A 22,419-nucleotide genomic window follows, 5' to 3' on the forward strand; every position below is an offset into this window, starting at 1 on the left:
AGTTAAAGTTGTTCCCAATTTCTGTTAACATTACAGAAATCATACTGTAACACCTTCTTGAGGAAATATTTTATAGTGTATTAGTCAATAATGTACTCTCTAAATAGAGAATAACTGATTTTAAAATGCAGCTTATTATTTACTTGCCCTGTATATTTTGATCACCTAATCTATTTGTGTATCAGTTTTCCCATATGTGAATGAAAATAATAAAATCATTAACCTCATAATGTTAGAGAAAAAATTAACTAAATTAATAGAAATTTAATATTTACCATAACATATGGCATATAATAATCATAATATTATTAAACTTTTGTATCATGCTTAAATGACATTGTCAACATAAGTGAATTTTCCCACATAGCTGAAATTAAACTATTAAAATATTTAGATGTCTTTTTCATTTAATAATTTTTTATGAAAATCTTCCAAAAATATGTAACAGAATTCCCACATCTAGTCAAAATGGACTAACAGGAATGAGTTTTCTCTCTTGCCTTAAATAATTAGAAAACTAGGTAAAATATATGAAACAACTAATTTCAGACATTGGACAAGTGGCAGTGGATAATAATCCTTGAGTGATGGCTAAGAACATTTTATGTTAATAGTAAATCTAATACATTTTGAAAATTAGAAAGAAAGACAGATAGACAGACAGACAGACAAAGGAATGAGTTCTACAATTGTCCCAGTTTTCAATGCAAGGAAAGAACACGAAGGAATTTAAATGGAAATCTAAAATAAGCAATATCAGTATTTCTTATATAATATAATGAATTACAGTCAATTGAGAAGATGGTTACTTTTTTGGCATATAAATGCAAGCTTAAATATAGTAGCATTCATTTCCAGAAAGCTTATAAACAATTGAATTACAAAGCACTTATATAGAAACTGAAGAAAGATAATTGGTACAGGAGATTGGTTATATGTGAACTTATCTTAAAAGATTTTTTAAAAGCATCTTTTAATGTGGAAAATAAATTTTTCTCCCCTGTTGACTGTCCATAAGAAAGTGGTAGAAATGGAGCTTATCAAACAAAAAATTGTCAACAAGAACTTAAATTCATGGTGAGAGAATTCTTGATACATCAATTAATAACAGGGTAATCTTCAAACGGATAATTAGTTTGAAGTCATAATAAAGGAAATTAGTTTGATTAAGAAAAATTGGAATAGGAAAGTACCCTTACACAGTGTTGATAAATATATAAATGAAAAAGGGGTAAAGGGAGCCTAAGCAAATGCTTGAATAAATTAGCAAATATATAGAAAAGAGAACAGATGAAGTAACAAATAAATAATAAATATAACATAAAACTAAAAAAATACAATAAAGTATATAAGCAATTATAATAAATGTGAACAGGCTGAATCACTGTTGAAACACAAATATGTTTACAGTATATTAAAAGATATAATTCAGCTTTATGTTTTTTTTTTGTTTTTTTTTTTTTTTTGAGACAGAGTCTCGCTTTGTTGTCCAGGCTAGAGTGAGTGCCGTGGCGTCAGCCTAGCTCACAGCAACCTCAAACTCCTGGGCTCGAGTGATCCTACTGCCTCAGCCTCCCGGGTAGCTGGGACTACAGGCATGCGCCACCATGCCCGGCTAATTTTTTTTTTATATATATATCAGTTGGCCAATTAATTTCTTTCTATTTATAGTAGAGACGGGGTCTCGCTCTTGCTCAGGCTGGTTTTGAACTCCTGACCTTGAGCAATCCGCCCGCCTCGGCCTCCCAAGAGCTAGGATTACAGGCGTGAGCCACAGCGCCCGGCCCAGCTTTATGTTTTTAACAGAAAACACACCTACAACAGTGACACATTTTTGTTGAAAATATAAAGTACTGTAAAATGATATTATAGGCATGCAAAAAGGAAAACAACAATAATAAGGCATATAGGATAACATTAATATCACAGTGAAATTCAAAGTCAAAACCTGGTCAAAAAAACAAGGGGACAAAGAAGATATTACAGTAATAAACCTATATGCACCAAAAACATAGTCCAAATAAATAAAATCACAATTTCTAGAGATATAAGAAGAATTTGATAGTGGCAAAATTATGGAAGAAATTATTAATATGGATATTCAGTTTAGAACTTATATCTATTCAGTTATTTAAATCATGAAAAAATACTCAAATATTGATTAATCAAGCTCTGTTTTAGTTGCTGGTGACACCACTGTGAATTTTTAAAAAGTTCCTGTTCTTTTGGAGTTCACTTTCTAATAGCAGGAGAGAGAAAATAACCAAATAAACTCATAAGTGTATATCATAATTTTGTACAGTGATAAGTGTTTTGAGGAAAACAAGGATATGATATAAAATAGAAGCATTGTGGTGAATTTGAATCAATTATAGAGGCCTCACTATAGAGGTGAAATATGAGCTGATATCCAAATAATAAGTTTAAAATCATACAAAGTTCTGTTAATAGAGGTTTACCAGGTATAAAGATGATCCTTGAGCTACACATGTTTAAGGGAAGTCATGGAGCTGGAGCATTGTGAGAAAGGGAAAGACTAGTTGAAAATAAATTCAGATTAGCAAGTAGAAACCAAATCACCTAGGTCCTTAGCCAAGATATAAGGTTTGAAATATATTATAAGGGCAATGGGAACCTATGGAAGGTTTTGAGCTATGGAGTGATGTGATCTAAGATGCTTTCAGCTTTTTCTTTTTCTCAAAAGAAGACATACAAATTGCCAACAAGTATAATACTAATGTTTAAAATCAGAAACCATCAGAGAAATGTAAATCAAAAGCACAAAGAGACATCATCTTGCCCCAGTTAAAATGGCTTTTATAAAAAAAAACAAAAAATGATGGATGCTGGCAAGGATGTGGAGAATGAGGAATACCTGTATACTTTGGTGGGAATGCAACTTAGCACAACAACTATGAAATACATCATGAGCATGCCTCAATAAACTGAAAATAGAACTACCATATGATCTATCAATCCCTCTGCTAGGTATATTTTCAAAAGAAAGAAAATCAGTAAGTCGAAGACATATCTGCATTCCTATTTTTACTATGGCACAGTTCACAATAGCCAAGATATGGAAAAAACCTAAATATCCATCAACAGATGAATGGATAAAGAAAATGTAGTGCCTATACACACATGGAATATTATTCAGCCATAAACAAAAACAAAATCCTGTAATTTGCAACAACATGGATGTAACTGGAGGACGTTATGTTACATGAAACAAGCCAGGCACAGAAAGACAAATATCGCATGTTGTCACTCATATATGCGAGTTTTAAAAAAATGATCTCATGGAGATATAGAATAGAATGATGATAATCAGAAGCTGAGAAGTAAAGTAGGGAGAGGAGTATATGTTAATGAGTATAAAAATATAGTTACACAGATATCCCAACTATCCTAATTTGATCATTACACATTGTATGCTTGTATCAAAATATCACATGCACCGCATAAATATGTATAATTATGTATCCATAAAAATTAAAAAAAGAAATCATTTATCAAGAAGACATAAAAATCTAAAATGTTTATGCATTTAAATAATATAGCTTCAAAATACATCAGGTAAAAAGTAATAGAACTATAAGAACAAATAAACTAATCCACAATTAGTCAGAGATTTGAACACCCAACCCTTAATAATTGACAGAATAGACAGAATGTCAATAAGGATATAGAAGATTTAAACAAATTATCAATCAACTTGATATAATTGACATTTATAAAATACTCCACTCAACATAAGCAAAATACACCCTTTTTACAACTGTTCGTTCAAGGAACATTTACCAAAATAGATCATATTCTGAGTACTAAATTTATAGTGCAGTAAAACAATACAAATTTATTCTTAACATTTCTGCAGCTTAGAAATATGCCATGGGCCTCACTGGATTAAAATCTATGTGTCAACTGGGCTGTATTCCTTTCTAGAAGAACTAGGAAAGAATCTGTTTCATTGACCTTTCCAGTTTCGGGAAGCGACATTCCTTAGGTTATGTTCTAGAGAACATGACCATCCTCTACATTCACAGCCAGCAATGGAGTTTTTCCCTGACTGTTCTTCTACAGACTCATCTTTCTCTGACCCTGACACAAATCAGGAAAGGTTCCTTTAAGAATTCATGTGATTACCTGCACTTGAATGTTTATAGCAGCACAATTCATAATTGCAAGGCTGTGGAAACAGCCCAAGTGTCCATCAATCCAAGAATGGATTAATAAAATGTGGTGTATGTATACCATGGAATACTATTCAGCTCTAAGAAACAACGGTGATATAGCACATCTTATATTTTCCTGGTTAGAGCTGGAACCTATACTACTAAGTGAAGTATCCCAAGAATGGAAAAACAAGCACCACATATACTCACCAGCAAACTGGTATTAGCTGAGTAGCACCTAAGTGGACACTTAGGTACTACAGTAACAGGGTATTGGAGATGGGGGAGGGGAGAGGGGGACGGGTATATACATACATAATGAGTGACATGTGTACCATCTGAGGGATAGTCATGCTGGAGAATCAGACTTGCGGGGGGAGGGGGGAAAGGGCATTTATTGAAACCTTAAAATCTGTACACCCATAATATGCCTAAATAAAAAAAAAAAGAAAAACCACTTGAATAAATCAAATGGCCAATATATAAGGCCCATTGTAAAAAAAAAAAAAGAATTCTTGTGATTAAGGTAGACCTGCCCAGATAAACTAGGATAATCTCCCCATGTCAAGATCCTAATCTTAATCACATCTTCAAAGGTCTCTTTTTCCATGTAAGATAATATACTCACAGGTTTCAGAAATAAAGACATGGAGGCCATTATTCTGCCAAACACACTGAGGTATAACGTAAGTCTTGATAAGTTTAAAAGAATTGAAATCATTCAAACTATGTTCTGTGACCATACTGGGATTAAATAAAAGTGACAGAAATATTTCTAATAATTGCCCAAATAGTTGAAAATAAAATATCCTCCTATTTGAAAAACCCATCCTAATAATTCATTTATTGAAGACAAAACCAAAAAGAAAAGTAGAAAGCATTTTGAAATAAATTAAAATAAAAATACAATCTATCAAAATTATGTTCAAAGAAGTAATACAAAGCAATATTCAAAATGAAATTTATGGCACTAAATAACTGTATTAGAAAAGATCTCATATTTACAACCTCATACTTCACCATAAGAAACGAGGAAAAGAAGAGAAAGCCAATTTCAAGGTATGTAAAAGAAAAAAAAAAGGAATTAATGAAATAGAAGACTAAAAAAATGGAGAAAATAAATGAAATGATGTTTCTTTAAGAAAACTCAATGAAAATGATAAATCTCTAGCCAGCCTGATTAAGGAAAAAAGAGTAGAGAAACAAATCAATATCAGAAATGAAGATGATATTAGTATATATAATATGTGAATATTGTTAAAAACTTTTTGCCAGTAAATTACTAAATTTATTAAATAAATTAGATTTGTAGTTAAAATCTTCCCACAAAGAGAACCCCAAGTCTGACTATATTCAATACTGAATTCTACCACATATTCTTTGGTGCCTTTTTGTTACAGTATCTACCACATACTTGAACAAGAAATAATGTTGGTTCTATGCAAATTCTTTAAGAATATTTAGAAAAAAATATTTCCCGATTCTTCTTACAAAGCGAGCAGTACCATACAGTACAAAGACAAAGACATACAAGACTACAAAAATAGAAAATTACATTCTAATATGTCACATAAATATAGGAAGAAAAAATTTTAACAAAATCAAATTCAACAATATATAAAAGGATTAATACATCATAACCATGTGGAATTTATCCCTGAATATGAATGTTGGTTAAACATTCAAAAAATAATCTGTTGAATCCCATCACATTGTACCTCATAATAATATAAAATCATTATTTGCCAATTTAAAAAGACATAAAAATTAAAAACCATTGTGCTTCAAAAGAAAAACATTCAATTCATGTCACTGAATTCTATTAGTAAATTTTAAAAAACCAAAACTATGTAATAATCTCAATAGATGTTAAAAAATCATTCAACACATTCATTACCCATTCATGATAAAGAAAAAAGAACTCTCAACAAACTAGGGATAGAAAAGAATGTCCTCAAACTGCTAAAGGGCATTCATAAAAATCCTACAGCTAGCATCATACTTAATGATAAAAGGCTAAATGTTCACTCACTAAGAACAAAAACAAGTAAAGACATTAACTCTCATCACTACTGTTCAATATTATACTGGAAGTCTTAGCCAGTACAATAAAAAAGAAAAGAAAAGAGGTAGGTAGTATGGGTAAAGTATGAGTAGAGTATGGGAAGTAAAGTAAAGTAGAGTATGGGAAAGGAGTAATTAAGAAGAAAATGGCTCATTATAACATCATGCAAGGTAAAAAATTTATGTAAAATAATACATATTTGGTAGGTGTATTTCTGCAAACTAGTTCAACCTCTGTGGAAAGCAATATGGAGATACCTTAAAGCAATACAAGTGAATCTACCATTTGATCCAGCAATCCCATTGCTGGGCATCTACCCAAAAGATCCAATGACACTCTACAAAAAAGACACCTGCACTCGAATGTTTATAGCAGCACAATTCATAATTGCAAGGCTGTGGAAACAGCCCAAGTGCCCATCAATCCAAGAATGGATTAATAAAATGTGGTATATGTATACCATGGAGTACTATTCAGCTCTAAGAAACAATGGTGATATAGCACATCTTATATTTTCCTGGTTGGAGCTGGAACCCATATTACTAAGTGAAGTATCCCAAGAATGGAAAAACAAGCACCAGATATATTCTCCAGCAAACTGGTATTAACTGAGTAGCACCTAAGTGGACACATAGGTGCTACAGTAATAGGGTATTGGGCAGGTGGGAGGGGGGAGGAGGGAGGGGGGTGGGTATATACATACATAATGAGTGAGATGTGCACCATCTGGGGACGAAAGGATTGTTCATCACATGAAAATCAATAATCAATATACCACATTAATAGGATGGAGGACAAAAATCATATGATTATCTCAATAGATGCAGAAAAAGCATTTGACAAAATTTTACATGCTTTTGTGATAAAAAAAAAAAAACTTAACAAATAGGTTTAAAAGGAATGTACCTATCACAGTAATGACCATTATGACAAGCTGACAGCTAACATCATAGTCAATGGTAAAATGCAGAAAGCTTTTCCTCTACGTTTAGGAAAAAAAGATAAGAATGTCCAGTTTTACTAGTTATATTCAACATAGTAATGGAAGTCCTAGACAGAGCAATTAGGCAAAGTAAGAACAAAAAGCATCCAAATTGTAAAGGAAGAAGAAAACTTGGCTGTTTGGGAATAACATGATCTCATATATAGACAACCCTAAAGACTCCACCAGAAAAATGTTAGAACTAATAAACTCAGTCAAGTTGTAGGATACAAAATCAACATACAAAAAGCACTGCAATTTCTACATTAACAATGAAGTATCCAAACCAGAAATTCAGTAAACAATCACAGAAATTAAGTAAATAATCACATTTACAATAAAATACTTAAAAGAATAAATTTAAGCAAAGGTGAAAGATTTATACCCAGAAAACTATAAAACATTGATGAAAGAAATTTAAGATGCCACAAATAAATGGAAAGATATCCCGTATTCATGGATTGGAAGAATTAGTATTGTTAAAATGTCCATATTACCAAAAATGTTCTACAGATTCAATGTAATTTCCATCAAATTCCAATGATATTTTTCACAATAGGAAAAAAATTATAAAATTCAAATAAAACCACAAAGATAGCAAATAGCCAAAAGAATCTTTAGAAAAAGGAACAATGCTGGAGGCATCATACTTTCTGATTTTAAACTATATTACAAAGCTATAATAATCAAAACAACAAGGTGCCAGTATAAAAATAGATATCAATGGAGCAGAATACAGACCCTGGAAATAAACCCAGACATATAAGGTTAACTGATCTTTGACTCACATACCAGGAATAAATAATGAGGAGGAGAAAATATCTTTAATAAAATATATTTGGAAAATTGGATACCCACATGCATAAGATAAAACTGGATTTTTGTTTTATATCATATATAAAAATCAACTCAAAATGGACTATTTAAATATAAAAACTGAAACTAGAGAAAATATAGGAAATGAGCTCTTTGACATTGGTCTTATCAATAATTTTTTGGATACAGTACCAAAGCACAGACAAGAAAAGCAAAAATGAATAAATGGGACTGCGTCAAACTAAAAAGCTTCTGCACAGCAAAGGAAATGATCAGCAACCTACAGAAAGGAAGAAAATACTTGCAAACTATCTATTGCATAAAGGATTAACATCCAAAATATATAAGGAAATCATAGAACTCAATAACTAAAAAACAACCCAAAAAATTTTGCAAAGGACCTAAATAGACATTTCTCCAAAGAAGGCATGCAAATGGCCAACAAGTATATAAAATGGTGCTCAACATCACTAACTGTCAGAGAAGTCCAAATTAAAACCACAAAGAGATATCACCTCACAACTGTTAGGATAGCTATTACCAAAAATATAAGAGATAAAAATTGTTGGAATGGAATGGATTTGGATCAAAGAGAACCCTTGCACACCATCAGTGAAAATGTAAAATGTTAGAGTCATCATGGGAAACTGTGTGGAGGTTCCTCCAAAAATTAAAAATAAAACTACCAATGATCCAGCAATCTCACTACTAGGTATATATTTGAAGGAAATGAAATCAGTATCTCAGAGGTATCTGTACTCTTGTGCTCTTTTCAGCATTATTCCCAATAGCCAAGATAAGGAAACAAGCTAAGTGTCCATGGATAGATGAATGCATTAAAAATTATGATACACACACATACACATACAATGGAATATTATTCAGCCTTAAAAAAGAAAATTTTGCCATTTGTGACAACATGAATAAACCTAAAGGACATTATAGTAAGTAAATAAATCAGTCACAGAAAGACAAATACTACACATCACTTATATGTGTAAGCTAAAAAAGTTGAACTTATTGAAACAGAGTAGAATAGTGGTTTCCAGTATAAAATCTCAATTTAAATAATTTTACTACATCAAGTATAATAATTGAAAGTTCATTATAGTCCTATAAATAAACATATAAATTGCTTTAATATAATATATTCCTTAAGACAAATGTAATGGTTTTAATAAAGAATAAGAATTAGGCTCTACATATCTTGACTATACCATTTATTTTCCACATTGTATTATTTTGGGAGAGTGGAGTATTTCAACCTCATTACACAAATTTTAGTTTGGCTTACAGGAAGAGATTACTAATATGTCCTCAAAAGAAAATAGAATTTAGAAAGCTAATTTCTAACCATTAAATATTCATGAACATTATAAAGTAACTATGTAATGGTTTAAAAATAAAATATAATTAGATAATGAAAAAATAAAAGATAGAAAACAATTAAAAATATAACAATCATATCAATTTTAGTTACTATTTACTAAGGTCTATAGATGAGGCCATTTTCCCTTCAATTGTAATTTGAATAAAACAAGTACAATCTGATCAATATTTCTGTATGAATCTTAGGAAATAAAATTATATATCTGCAATATCAAACTTTTTAAATCTTATATGGAAATATATCTGGCATTATTCTGACTGTATCAGAATCTAAATCAATCACATTGCAATAAAGAAATAAATGCCTCAAATTAATTTCCATACCAAAGTTTACTGAGCAGTAATTTATACTAATACTTCTTAAACAGTTATGTAATTACTTTAATTTAGGTGTTAAATCAACCTTACAAACAAGAAGAAAAATATTTCCAGTAAACATGATTTTAAAAATCACTCTCTTCCTACAAATGATATATAGAAATTAATATAAATAAAACTTGCAAACACTTCTAGTCACAGAGCATAAGCTGTAATTTATTAATTTAAGGGGAAGGCATAATCTATGAATCAAAATTTTAAAACATAAAAGTCTTGAACAGGGCTATTCAAATACCTCATGTAAATTCAATCTAATCAATCAGTCATAAAGAAATGAATAAATGAGCAAATCCCAGCATCTCAATACATAGGCTTTTCTTTCATGAAAGCATAAAGTCATAACATAAATCTTGACTACTTAAGATAGAAAGAACAAGCCAATTGTTTTCTAAAAAGAATCTGAAGTCTTCAGCAGCCTACTACTAACCACAAAAAAATGAAACATACAACATATATACAAGATAGGATTAGAAATCAATGATGAGAAGTAGTGGGTCTTAAAGAGGTAACTTAAATATTACTAATCCTAAATCATTGAAAACGTAATTACGTTCATGTATATTAAAGCAAAAATAATATTACTAAAACAGCAAATAATTTCAAATGGAGTTGTAAGAAAAGAGACAGTCATTATCACATACATTCATAAACCTTTTTAATCAAGAGTCAATACATGTTTTTGTATCATTCAAGTCAAGAAATGCAAATATACCATCCCTTTGGACAAAAACAGGATTCTTTTTGTAATGAAAATACTTGATGGTCATTAGAAGTAAATACTCTTAACACTTACCTGTATTTTAATAGGCCAGGAAAAGTTGCTGACATACACATAGAATGTAATGTTAGGATTGCTTCTAAAGTTAAATTTTTCATAGGAGAAACTATCTCTGTATTCCTTTATATTTGTCTTAGAAATTATAGGAATCTCCTCCCCAGATATTGTTCCAGCTAAAATGTAAACAATAATGACAAATTTAAATAATTAATATTAGGAAATATATCCTTATGAACTTAAAAATACTACATTTAGTTTAGATTTTTTATAATTGCTCTTATAAAAATGTAATTATCAAAATATATTCATGTTTATAATTTTAAATGAAAAATAAATAAAATAAGTTTGCCATAAATATAATGGAAATAGAGTTAGCATAAAATTATTTTTAATAATACTACAACTGATTTAAGTGCTGTGTACTAAGGCACTGGCTTAGAGACTTCATATTCTTTTCTATAATAACAATTCTATCCCAGAGGTGTTACCATGTCTACTTTTCAAATTAGAACCTGAGCCTCAGAAAGATTAAAACACCTGTCCAAAGTTTTTAGCTACTAAGCAGTAAACTCCTTTGTACTCAAGTATATATGGCCCTGGAAACTGAGCTCTTTCTACTTACTACTTCACAGGGCATCTAAAAACAAATGAGATCTTATTTTCATGTGTCTCAATCCAATTAAAAAATGGAAAAGAAATCAATTTCTTAGTCTTACCACAAATTGAACCATTACTACTTTAAATAAAGAGGGTGGAGGTCATAATTTAAAACATGAACTAAATCCTCAATTAGTTAAACACATATTGGGCACTCAATAAATATGGAATGAAGTTAAGCAAATGGAACAAAGCATTTCCAACAACCTTAGCAAGACCTCCACTTTAATAAACAGTAAAAATAATTAGAATTAGTATACGGAGGCCAGGAGGGGTATCTCATGACTGTAAACCTAGCACTCTGGGAGGCTGAGGCAGGAGGATTGCTGGAGAACAGGAGTTTGAGACCAGCCTGAGCAAGAGTGAGACCCAGTCTCCTAAAAATAGAAAAAATTAGCTTAGCATGGTGCTGTGCACCTGTAGTTCCAGCTACTCAGGAGGCTGAGGCAGGAGGATTGCTTGAGCTGAGGAGTTTGAAGTTACTTATCACAGCACTCTAGCCCAGGCAACAGAATTATACTCTGTCTTAAAAAACAAAAAAAAACAACCAAACAAACAAACAGAGATTCTGAGTATTTAAAAAAAAAAAAAAAAAAAAAACCCGATCTCAAAACATTATAAATTAAAATAAAATATAAAAAATTTTTAAAAATTTAAAAGAAGAATTAGTATACTGAGTAATTTAATTAATTATTTACTGACCACCTATTCCAAAATTATCTTATATGCTTTTTTAAAATACAGTTCCATGACCTATCTCCCAAACTGATAAATCAAAATTTCTGAGATTTGGTTCTAAAAATTTGAAAAAATATGTAATTTTTGCATATAAAAATTACTGTTCTAAAGTAATTGGAAATTTTTATATAGAAATGTATATTTTTTACAGATATATTTTAAAACTCTTGTAGAGTTTTTTATTGGTCAGAAATAAATTCCAAATTAACAGGGCAAGTTATCATGATTTATTAATGAGATACACAGCACCAATAATTCATTATATGTTTGGTGCTATATTACAAAATATCTGTATATTTGCCTGAACTTCTCATTTTTCACATGTAGTGCAGGTTCTAGAATAGCAAAAGATCTCTTAATCCTTGAATTCTATGTATCCATGATTCTACATATTAAAATAGTATAACTTAATTCTCAGAAATAAAACAAACTTATAAATTCATAAATTTTCTATATAAAAAGCAATATCTAGCACATTTATGCAAGAATATATCTTTGATATAGAAAATGGAAAGCAATAGGTTTTACTAAGACATAAGTATAAAAAGCATACATTTTCATAATTCAACATGAAGATTGGAACTCAGTTATGTTTTTAAAAAGTCAATAATTCCAGTTTATTAACATTATGGAAAATATTATAAAGGATTTTTAGCCACTCTTAGCACTAAAGCTGACAAGAAAGAGTATGTTTCTAGGTTTGAAAATAATAGATAAGTTGTTACTTTGATCAGCATGCACAGAAGAATTCTATTATTTTCTATAAATACTAAGGTTAACAATTAAATTTATAGCTTCAATAGTGAATGAAGTAATTAAAATCTCAGTCTCTTTAGTCAATAAAGAAGTTATCTATCTTAATTAACATCTCAGCATTTCATATCACGGCCATTTTAAAATAATTCAGTGAATATTAGTTACCCATGTAATTTTAATTGAATAAAGGAGAAAGTTAACAAAGTAATGAAGTTTTATCCATTTTTCTGGTTCTTGTTTTTATCAATAACAGCACAAAGCTTATGGCATATAATATTTTAAATTTTTCATTTATTTAACAGCAAAAGGTCATGTTAGAACAGCTTCCAGATAGAAACACAAGTGAAAGAGACATGACACCAAAATTTTTTTACCTGTTGAGCCAACAGACCATGTAATATTCAGATTAAAGTTGTTTGATGCATTAATTGATATATCCAAATTTTTGTTTGACTACCAAGAAAGAAAAGATTAAAGTCAAAAAATACAAATTACACTAGATAGATATGATTTAAGTCTACTAATTTATATCCATATTATATTTCTTAAACTATATATTTTATAAATATTCAACTGACTATATATAGATGCCATTTATACTTACATTTTAATGAAAAAATGTACAATAAATTCAAAGGTAGATTTAAATTTCTCATTTATCTTCTCTTTTAATTTGGCCTTTTGCATATAAGCCACAGGCTACTGTAATTTGATATTTTTATTTTTATTCTATTTGCTTACTTAAAATTAGTATTTAAATGATATGGGTTTAGATTAGTCCTAAGTCATTTTATAGCAATATAAGATTGTTTTATTGAAAGACTTCTTGTCAAATGCAAACATATTTTCTAGTGGAAAAATACTTTAAATACATAAACTAAAACTTTCAGGGGAAAATGAAGAACCTACTCTAGAAAAAAGAGCAAATCACATTATTTAAACAGCTAAACAGAGGAACACTGAAGAATTTAATATGATGTCATTCAACCTACTTTTTGTCATTCATTAGTAGAGTACAGACTCCATTTTATTTCAGGGAAACAAATGTCTATGAGATTTCGTTAAATGTTATTTGTTATTTTCTTACTCCAAGAGGTGAGGAACAGAAAGCAGGAATGATTATATTTAATAACTATGTGCAAAGGCAAAAAATGATAGTCATATTGGAAAAACCTAGCTTCAGACATTGAGTGTATTATGATGTATTTTAAATATACAAAGACCTGTAGAAAAATCTATACTGCTAAGTGAGACCTGGCTACTGAGTAAGAGAGAGAAAGAGAGAGAAAGGATATATTAATTCCTTGGTATTACTATTTTTTTTCTAATTATGATGAAGCAGGTAAGTGAATAGAAAATATATCCCCAATATTCTGAGTGGCTCTTAGGAGAAAATAAATATGTAAGTAATCAAATTCCCCATTTTTGACATCACAGTCTTAAGAGGATACCGACTGAAGGAAATGGCCCTTCCATGATGGATAGGAGTAGAGAGGAGCACCATAAAAAGTCAAAGGCTCCTGGACGATGTGTCACTGAGGCTTAGGGTACATCCCCTTTGAATGATGTACAATAAACCCCAATCTTATACCTCCAAATAATATTCACTCTTTTTTTTGTATTTTTTTTTAATTTCAGAATATTATTGGGGTACAAATGGTTAGGTTACATATATTGCCTTTGCCCTGCCCAAGTCAGAGCTACAAGCGTGTCCAGCCCCCATACAGTGAGCATTGCTCTTAATGATTTCCCTACATGGAGGACAGCTTAGCCTCTGTGAGGAACTATCAACAGTGTTCCAAATCCCTCAAATGATATTCTCCTCACAGTTTCCTAAAAGCAAATATGATTTCAAGAAGAACGATAATCTTGAAAGAACATGGAAAATAAAATTTGTTATAATAAGGTTTAATGACTGTCATAAATATTCTTCAGGGTTGTACTCATTCATATTGCAGAGATAGCATCTGAGAATTTAAAGTAATCAAAGAAAAATAAAGCCGTAGAATTTAAATATATACCGTAAGTCAGAAGGATACTACATGATCCATCATAGTCATATTCACAAATGGCCATGAGTGTAAGAAGGAAGTTATTAGCATGTTTTGAATTCATGGAGTTTATTTTTAAATAAGCATATTCTGAGTTGAAATGTGTAATTATAAGCATAAAGTCTTTTTTAAGAATATATATAGAGAAATTATGTATAATCTAAATTATAGGACTGTTTGCAAAATATGCCATTTTAAACTCACAAATTCTCTGAATCACAAGGATACCTAAGTTTTGTGAAAAGAAAAAATTAACAGAATTAGTCTTTTCTGCAAAAGTCCTACAACAATTCTGAGAAGAGAAAAATCTCAATGAAAAATGACAGAAAAGTTGTATCCATTGAAAGTAGTATAATTACATTGTAAAAGATAATGATGTCTCCTTACCTGTTCTGGGTTAGCTATAAAGTTTATGGCAGTGTGGTGGCGATCATCTTCTTGTAATAAGCTGAAGGTAAACTGATAGTCAATCAAAAGGCTGTCTGTGGGGAACAAAAAAAGTAGAATCCTGATACGTACTTTAAAAAACTGTCGGAAAAACAAAAGTTAGGTGAAAATATATTGCATGTTAGTATTGAAAATGATTATCAATAAATACTAATGGCCTATTCAATACTAGCAAAATATAAATATTTGTCATCAAAAAAGTACAAAACAAAGATATGGAAGAAGTCCTAATTCTTTTTTTTTTTTTTTTTTTTTTTTTTTTTTGAGACAGAGTCTCGTTTTGTTGTCCAGGCTAGAGTGAGTGCCGTGGTGTCAGCCTAGCTCACAGCAACCTCAAACTCCTGGGCTCCAGCGATCCTTCTGCCTCAGCCTCCCGAGTAGCTGGGACTACAGGCATGCGCCACCATGCCCGGCTAATTTTTTATATATATATATCAGTTGGCCAATTAATTTCTTTCTATTTATAGTAGAGACGGGGTCTCGCTCTTGCTCAGGCTGGTTTTGAACTCCTGACCTTGAGCAATCCGCCCGCCTCGGCCTCCCAGAGAGCTAGGATTACAGGCGTGAGCCACCGCGCCCGGCAGAAGTCCTAATTCTTTAAAAATGATATTTATTAATTCTGATATTATTATAAAAATACTAAAAAATGGACATTCTGGAAACTGTACAAAAGAGAATAAAATATTAGTTATCTGTGATCATATAACTAGAGAGAAATACTGTTAACATTTCAGTGTATTTTATTCCTGTTAAAATTCTGTAGATTTAAAGACAGACATTTTCATAAAACTTCATATCTTTCATAAATCAAAATTCTTTGAAAACATGAACTTTAATGGCTAAATATTTCATTATACACCATAATGCATGTACTGTTTTGTTTTCTATTGTGGGCATTTATATTTTTAGTGGTTTTAAAATAATTCTGTGGTAAACATTATTCTACACATGTGATCTTTAGTCACATTGATATTAATAAAAGGAATTCAGGGGAAATTCATTTTTAATTTTATCCATACACAATGCTCAAACCAAGATGAAACATTTAAATTTGGTAGGTCATGAGTGGTTATGCATGTTACATGAGGGTGAAATATTGCTTATGATGTTAAACTGCTACCTTTATAAAAATATTTTAAATTATTTTAAATAAATACAGATGACTTTTATCTTTTGGATACATACCTTTCATGTTATGCCATCAACCATTAAAAACTATTAATTTAAAATGTAAAGATGGAATTACTATAACTGGTTTTATTATAAAAACTATCAAGGCATCATTCATGTTGCTTACTTCCATACTTTATAAGATCCTCTCTATATATTTTTTGTATAATTTAGTAAGGCAACATTTTCTCTTTCTAAGAATTTATAGGCACCCTTATGTCTGACAATGAGAAATGTGCAAGAGATCATATTTCTAATTTTCACCTGACTGCCAAAAATGCAAAGAAAAATTCAATGCACTAGTGTTATTCTAGGCACTGGAGATAGATATAACAACAAAAGATAAAAATGTCTGTCCTCATGCAACTTATATTCTATTGGATGGACATAAGAAATTAATAATTTAAGTATACAGCATATCTGATTATGATAAGTCTTCTGGAGAATAAGTCTTCTTTCTTCAGTGAAAGAAGAGAGAAATTGCTGTCAGAGCAGGAGTAGGAGTATGCTTCTGATTTTGGAAGGAACATTTAAAGATCAAAGATATTAAGAGAATAAGCCAAGGAGTTTACTAGAAAAAAATGTATCCTAGGCAGACAGAACAAGTACAAAAACCTCAAAGCAAGAAGAAGGCTTCACTGTGATTCTCGTAGAGGCTCTGGCAACAGTGCAGGCAAGAGGAGATGGAGGCTAGCATAAGAGCAGTGAAGGTCTTGAGAAGTGGTCAGATACAGGCAATGTATTTGGAAGGTACAGAAAATTGGATTAGCTATGTAAATGGATGTAGGCTTTGAAAAAAAGAAAAGCAAAGGGGTTTTTGTTTGTTTATTTTTGTCCTAACACCAAGTAAAAGTCACCATTTATTGAGATGGATATTTGGTTTTATTGTGGTGGGAGTTGGGGGAATAATTAGGAGCTTAATTTTGAAGATGTCACCTTTGAGATACTTACTGAATAACTAGATGTTTAGTCAAGCTCAGGAACATGCCTAGTAGGTAACAATTTGTAAATCATAAGCATTTAAATGGAATTTAAAGCCATGAAGGCAGGAAATCACCTTTGTAGATAGGTCCAAGGGACAAGCCCTGAGGTATACCACTTTTAAATGATCATCCTGAGGAAAAAACAGCAAAGGAAACTGGGAAGGGGCATCCTAGGAGATAAGAAGGAACACAAAATTTAATATTATGGAAGTCAAGTAAATATTATGTTTAAAAGAGTAGTGGTAATAGTCAAATAAATGCCGCTGACAGAGTTTCAGAAGAAGGGCTGCAAACTTGAGAAAAGATAATATCTATTTAGAATGAAGGAAAAATATCACTAAGGAAGAACAACCCCTTCAAAACTATTTTCACAAATTTGTCTGCACAAGTATCTTTATTTTTTTCAGGATTGAAACTAAGCATTAAGAAGACAAGAGTGGATGGCCTTTGGGAGGTAGGGACTGGGTGATTTAGGACACCTGAGCAATCCTGAGTAAAGGCTGCAGTGCCCCAGGTCTAGGGACATCTTTCTGCCTTCATAGACTCCAGCCTTTGCCACAAACACGGCCCACCAAATTCTTGAGCAGGCATTCATGCTTGATTTCTCTCTTCTTAGTTTTTCTTATTTATTGGAGTTGAAAGTACCAGATCAGTACAATGTATCCTGTGTGTGGTAATAATCAATCCTAATGTCAGTTGGGCTAAAAAATATAAGCCTGAATCCTAGAACAAAATTAGCAGAAGTATTGCTCAATTCAAGTGATAGAGTACCATTCAGTGAATGTGAATTACTACAAATTGAAGAAAGAAAATTTAGACTTCTGCACAAAATATTTCCTTTTAAAGTTGCTTAGAATGAAAGTCTATTAGAAGCCAACTACACAATTTTCCACTTAGCCAGGAGATTATATATTTCTCCCCAGAATTTAAAATATGTTGCTATATTCTTAAGAGGTTACAAAGGAATAATTACCTGGCAACTTAAAACATGTAACTTAATGCTGAAATATGTTCTGAACTTCTTAACTAAGTAAGCTATAAGACATAAAACATTAAAATTTAAAATATGTGTCAAGTTTATATAAATACACATAATTTGGAAAGTAAGTTTTTATACTGCATTAATGAACCACTCTATTACAATATAAAGAATAGAAGTCATGATTGACAATAAATCAATTTGAATAATTTTTTGATTTATTGATAAATACAAAGAGATGAGAAAGTAGCAGAAGGAATAAGTATGATCAAGACAGGTAAGAGAGCTTCATATCTAGATTGCAGAAGTAGCATGTTTTTATGCTAATTGGAAACACATTATTAGGAAAGAAAACTGATGAGACAGGAGAGGGAGGAGAAATTTTAGAGCCATCTCCTTATGTAGGTAAATGGTGATGAAATCTAGTGCAAAAAAATATAAAGATTAGGTATACTCAAGAATGCAGACAGGAAATCACATTATACGTAAAGTAGGTTAGAAGTGTGGCGGTGGGATTACACAGAAGCTGTCTTTTGATTTTTTTCTGTTTTTCTTAGTAAAACTGGAAAGGCCATCAGCTGAGAATGAAAATGGGGGGATGTGAGGAAAGAGGTAAGATATAAAATAGTCATCAAAAACAAGGAAAGTAAAGAGACTAGGGAAATATAGTTATAAAACAGGTGAGTATGATAAAAAAAAAACAGGTGAGTATGAATCTGAAGTGAGACTGGTTAGCATAATTTGGTATTTTTCTATAGCTGAGTGTTCAGAACAAGCTGAGAATTCAATTTATCTTGTATTAGAGTATTGTCAAGTATAGAGGATAAAATAAAGGAAGGTCAAGGATTTGAGGATATATGCATAAGAGAATGTTATCTATAATATTATTTCAAAATGTATTAACAGAGCATAGGCACTTCCAAATTAAGATCTCTACATTTCACTTTCACACCCACATATATTTTAAGGCAATTGTCACATATATTTTAATAATACCACATTCATTTGTTTACTCAATAAAAATTGACTGAGTTTCAACTATTAAATACATACCAGAAAGTAAGTACTGACAAAAAAAAGATAAAATACACATTTTCTATTCTCAAAGAGCAAGTAGTTTAATAAGAAAGATAATTAGAACAAATAATATTTTAAAATCAACAATAAAATATATTACAAGAATTAGGACAACAGCAAGTACAAAAAGATGAAAGGAGCGGGAAACAGTACAAGTTAGCCTAGATGGACATGGAAGGCTCACCAGAAGAAGAAATACTTAAGGTGGGCTTTGAAAATTGGGTAAGAGTTAAGCAAAAATGATGTGAAAGAGACAGTCAAAGCAGAAGGAAAAACATGTCTAAAAAAATGAAGAAGATTAATAACGTTATATTTAGGAAAATCCACATGGCTCCATTTTTGGCACACAGGATATATGTGAGGGGAAGTTAGGATGAAGATAACAAGAGACTGACAGTTCTAGATGAATAAGATGGAATGTGTTCCACCCTATCGTTCCTGCCAATTATAACTAAAACTCCGGGTTAAAATATACAAAACTATCCCAGCCTCTGAATGGTAGAGAAAAGAAGATGGATTGGCTAGGGACCACAGGGCTCAAGCAGGTAACCCAGTAGTTCCCTTTTTTAGTGGGTTTTGTTAGCTTCTTTGTTTTTGCCTCCTGTATATCCTCACCTGAGTGCTAGGGCACCTACAACCTAGAAACACTAACAAACTCAGATGTAATAAAAAGCCCTTAGAAAATCCTGCCACTGTGAGAGACTGTGAGATGGAGACCTGCAGACCATACTCATCGTTTACTAAGGTGAGCAGAGGTAAAGCCTATGTTGCAATAGTAAACTATAGGTGAAGCTGTTTTGATTATCACCACCTTGCTCTAAAGCTGCCATAAATAATGTTCCTCCCCATCCCTACAAGATACAGAGAGTGTGAGTGGAGCATAGTCACTATTGTTGCCCTGAGCTAAGTGAACTTCAGCAAAGAAGCAATACCCCTCGCCCTGCTCAATAAGAGAGTTGGCTAAATTAATATGACAAATTGCCCAGGACAAAGAGGGACATTTCATGATGATAAAAAGGTCAGTTTATCAAGAAACACAACAATCTTGAATGTACATGCACTGCAAAAAAGATTTAAAATACATGAAGCAACTACAGAAATAAAGAAATATAGATAGATTAACAATTATATTTGGGAACTTTCAAATAAATAACTACACTTTACACCTCAAGAATCTAGAAAAACAAACAAAAAAATCTAAGCCCAAAATTAACAGAAGGAAATAATATTAGAGCAGAAATAAATAAAAGAACAGAAAAATAACAGGAAAAACAAGTGACTAAGAGTTGCTTTTTTTGAAAACACAAACCTTTGATAAACCTTTGATAAACCATTGATAAACCTTTCACTAAACTAACAAAAAAAAGAGAAAGACTCAAAAAGCAAAATCAGAATGAAAAAAGAAACATTACAGCTGATATCACAGAAATATAAAGGATCATCATTAAAGGATGATTTTAAACAATTATATGACAACAACTTGGACAAGCTAAAAGAAATGGATAAAGCCCTAGAAACATACAATTTATAAGACTGAATCAAGAAGTAGAAAGCATAATCAGAGAGTAATAATGAGATTGAATCAGTAATAAAAAAAATACTCAAAAAAAAAGAAAAGCTAAGGACTAGATATCTTCACAAGTGAATTCTGTCAAACATTTAAAGAAAAATTAATATCAATCCTTCTCGAATTCTTTCAAAAAATAAACGTGGAAACACATCCAAACTCATTCTATGAAGCCATCACCACCTGAAACTTAAGCCAGACAAAAACACCAACAGAAAAGAAAACTTTAGGCTAATATCTCTGAAGAACATTGATGCAAAGATCCTCAAAAAAAATACTAGCAAACCAAATGGAATAGCACATTGAAAGGACCATATACCATGACCAAGTTGTCATTATCTCAGAGATGCAATCATGATTTAACATGCACAAGTCAATAAATGTGATACACCACATTAACAGAATGAAGGATAAAAGTCACATGATCATCTGTAAAGATGTAGAAAAAATATTTGACAAAATTTAATACCCTTGTATGATAAAAACACTCAAAATATAGGTATAGAAGCAACTTAGCTCAACACGCTATAAGCCACTCATGAAAAGCCAACAGCTAACAACAGTGAAAAGCTGTAAGTTTTCCCTCTAAGATCCTGAACAAGGCAAAAATGCCTTCTCTCACCATTTCCATTCAACACAGTTCTGGAAGCCATAGCCAGAGCAATTAGTCAAGAAAAAGAAATAAAAGGCATCCAAATCAGAAAGGAAAAAGTAGAATTATTTGTATTTGCAGATGACATGATCTTATATGAAGAACACTGTAAAGACTACACACACACACACACACAAATCTTTAGAACTAATAACTGAATTCAATAGTTTCAGGATACAAAATCAACATGTAAAAATAAGTTGCGTTTTTGTACACTAATAATGAACTATCCTAAAAAGAAATTAAGAAAACAATATTATTTAGATGATATCAAAAAACACAAGATCAGAAGAATAGGCTACACTTGTACTTGCCATCAAATTGGTACTGACTGATTAACACAATGGATCTCACATGGAGAGTAACATTCGCCAGGTGGTTGGGGGTAAACTCACAACTATAGGACACAGTGTGCATGGGTGGGGGGAAGAGCAGGCTTCTAACCCTCGCTAGGGAGAGGCAATGATATAAAATGTAATCAAAATGTTTGTACCCTCACAATATCCTGAAATTAAAAAAAAGAATAATGTACTTATGAATAAACTTAACAAAAGAGGTGAAACACTTGAACACTAAAAACTATAAAACATTCACAAAAGACATTAAAATACGCACAAATAAATGTGAAGACATTCGTGTTCATGGATTGGAAGAATTAATATTGTTAAAATCTGGGTAATACCCAAAATGATCTACAGATTCAATGCAATTCAAAATCACAGTGACATTTTAACAGAAATAGAAAAATAATCCTTAAAT

General features: G+C 31.2%; 1 protein-coding gene across 2 annotated transcripts in view; it reads right to left on the reverse strand.

The window, feature by feature from the left end:
- The window catches only part of ATRNL1 (attractin like 1), a 615,535-nt gene that overhangs the window by 334,343 nt on the left and 258,773 nt on the right, over positions 1-22,419 (reverse strand). For both annotated transcript variants that reach the window (XM_012772753.2, XM_012772758.3), the window contains exons 22-24: positions 15,173-15,267; positions 13,109-13,187; positions 10,599-10,756 (exon numbers count right to left, since the gene is read on the reverse strand). In XM_012772753.2, coding sequence (XP_012628207.1) covers positions 10,599-10,756; positions 13,109-13,187; positions 15,173-15,267 — 332 coding nt within the window. The remainder of the gene's footprint in view (positions 1-10,598; positions 10,757-13,108; positions 13,188-15,172; positions 15,268-22,419) is intronic.

Source organism: Microcebus murinus, chromosome 14 (assembly GCF_040939455.1).
Source record: "Microcebus murinus isolate Inina chromosome 14, M.murinus_Inina_mat1.0, whole genome shotgun sequence".
Classification (NCBI taxonomy): Eukaryota; Metazoa; Chordata; class Mammalia; order Primates; family Cheirogaleidae; genus Microcebus; species Microcebus murinus.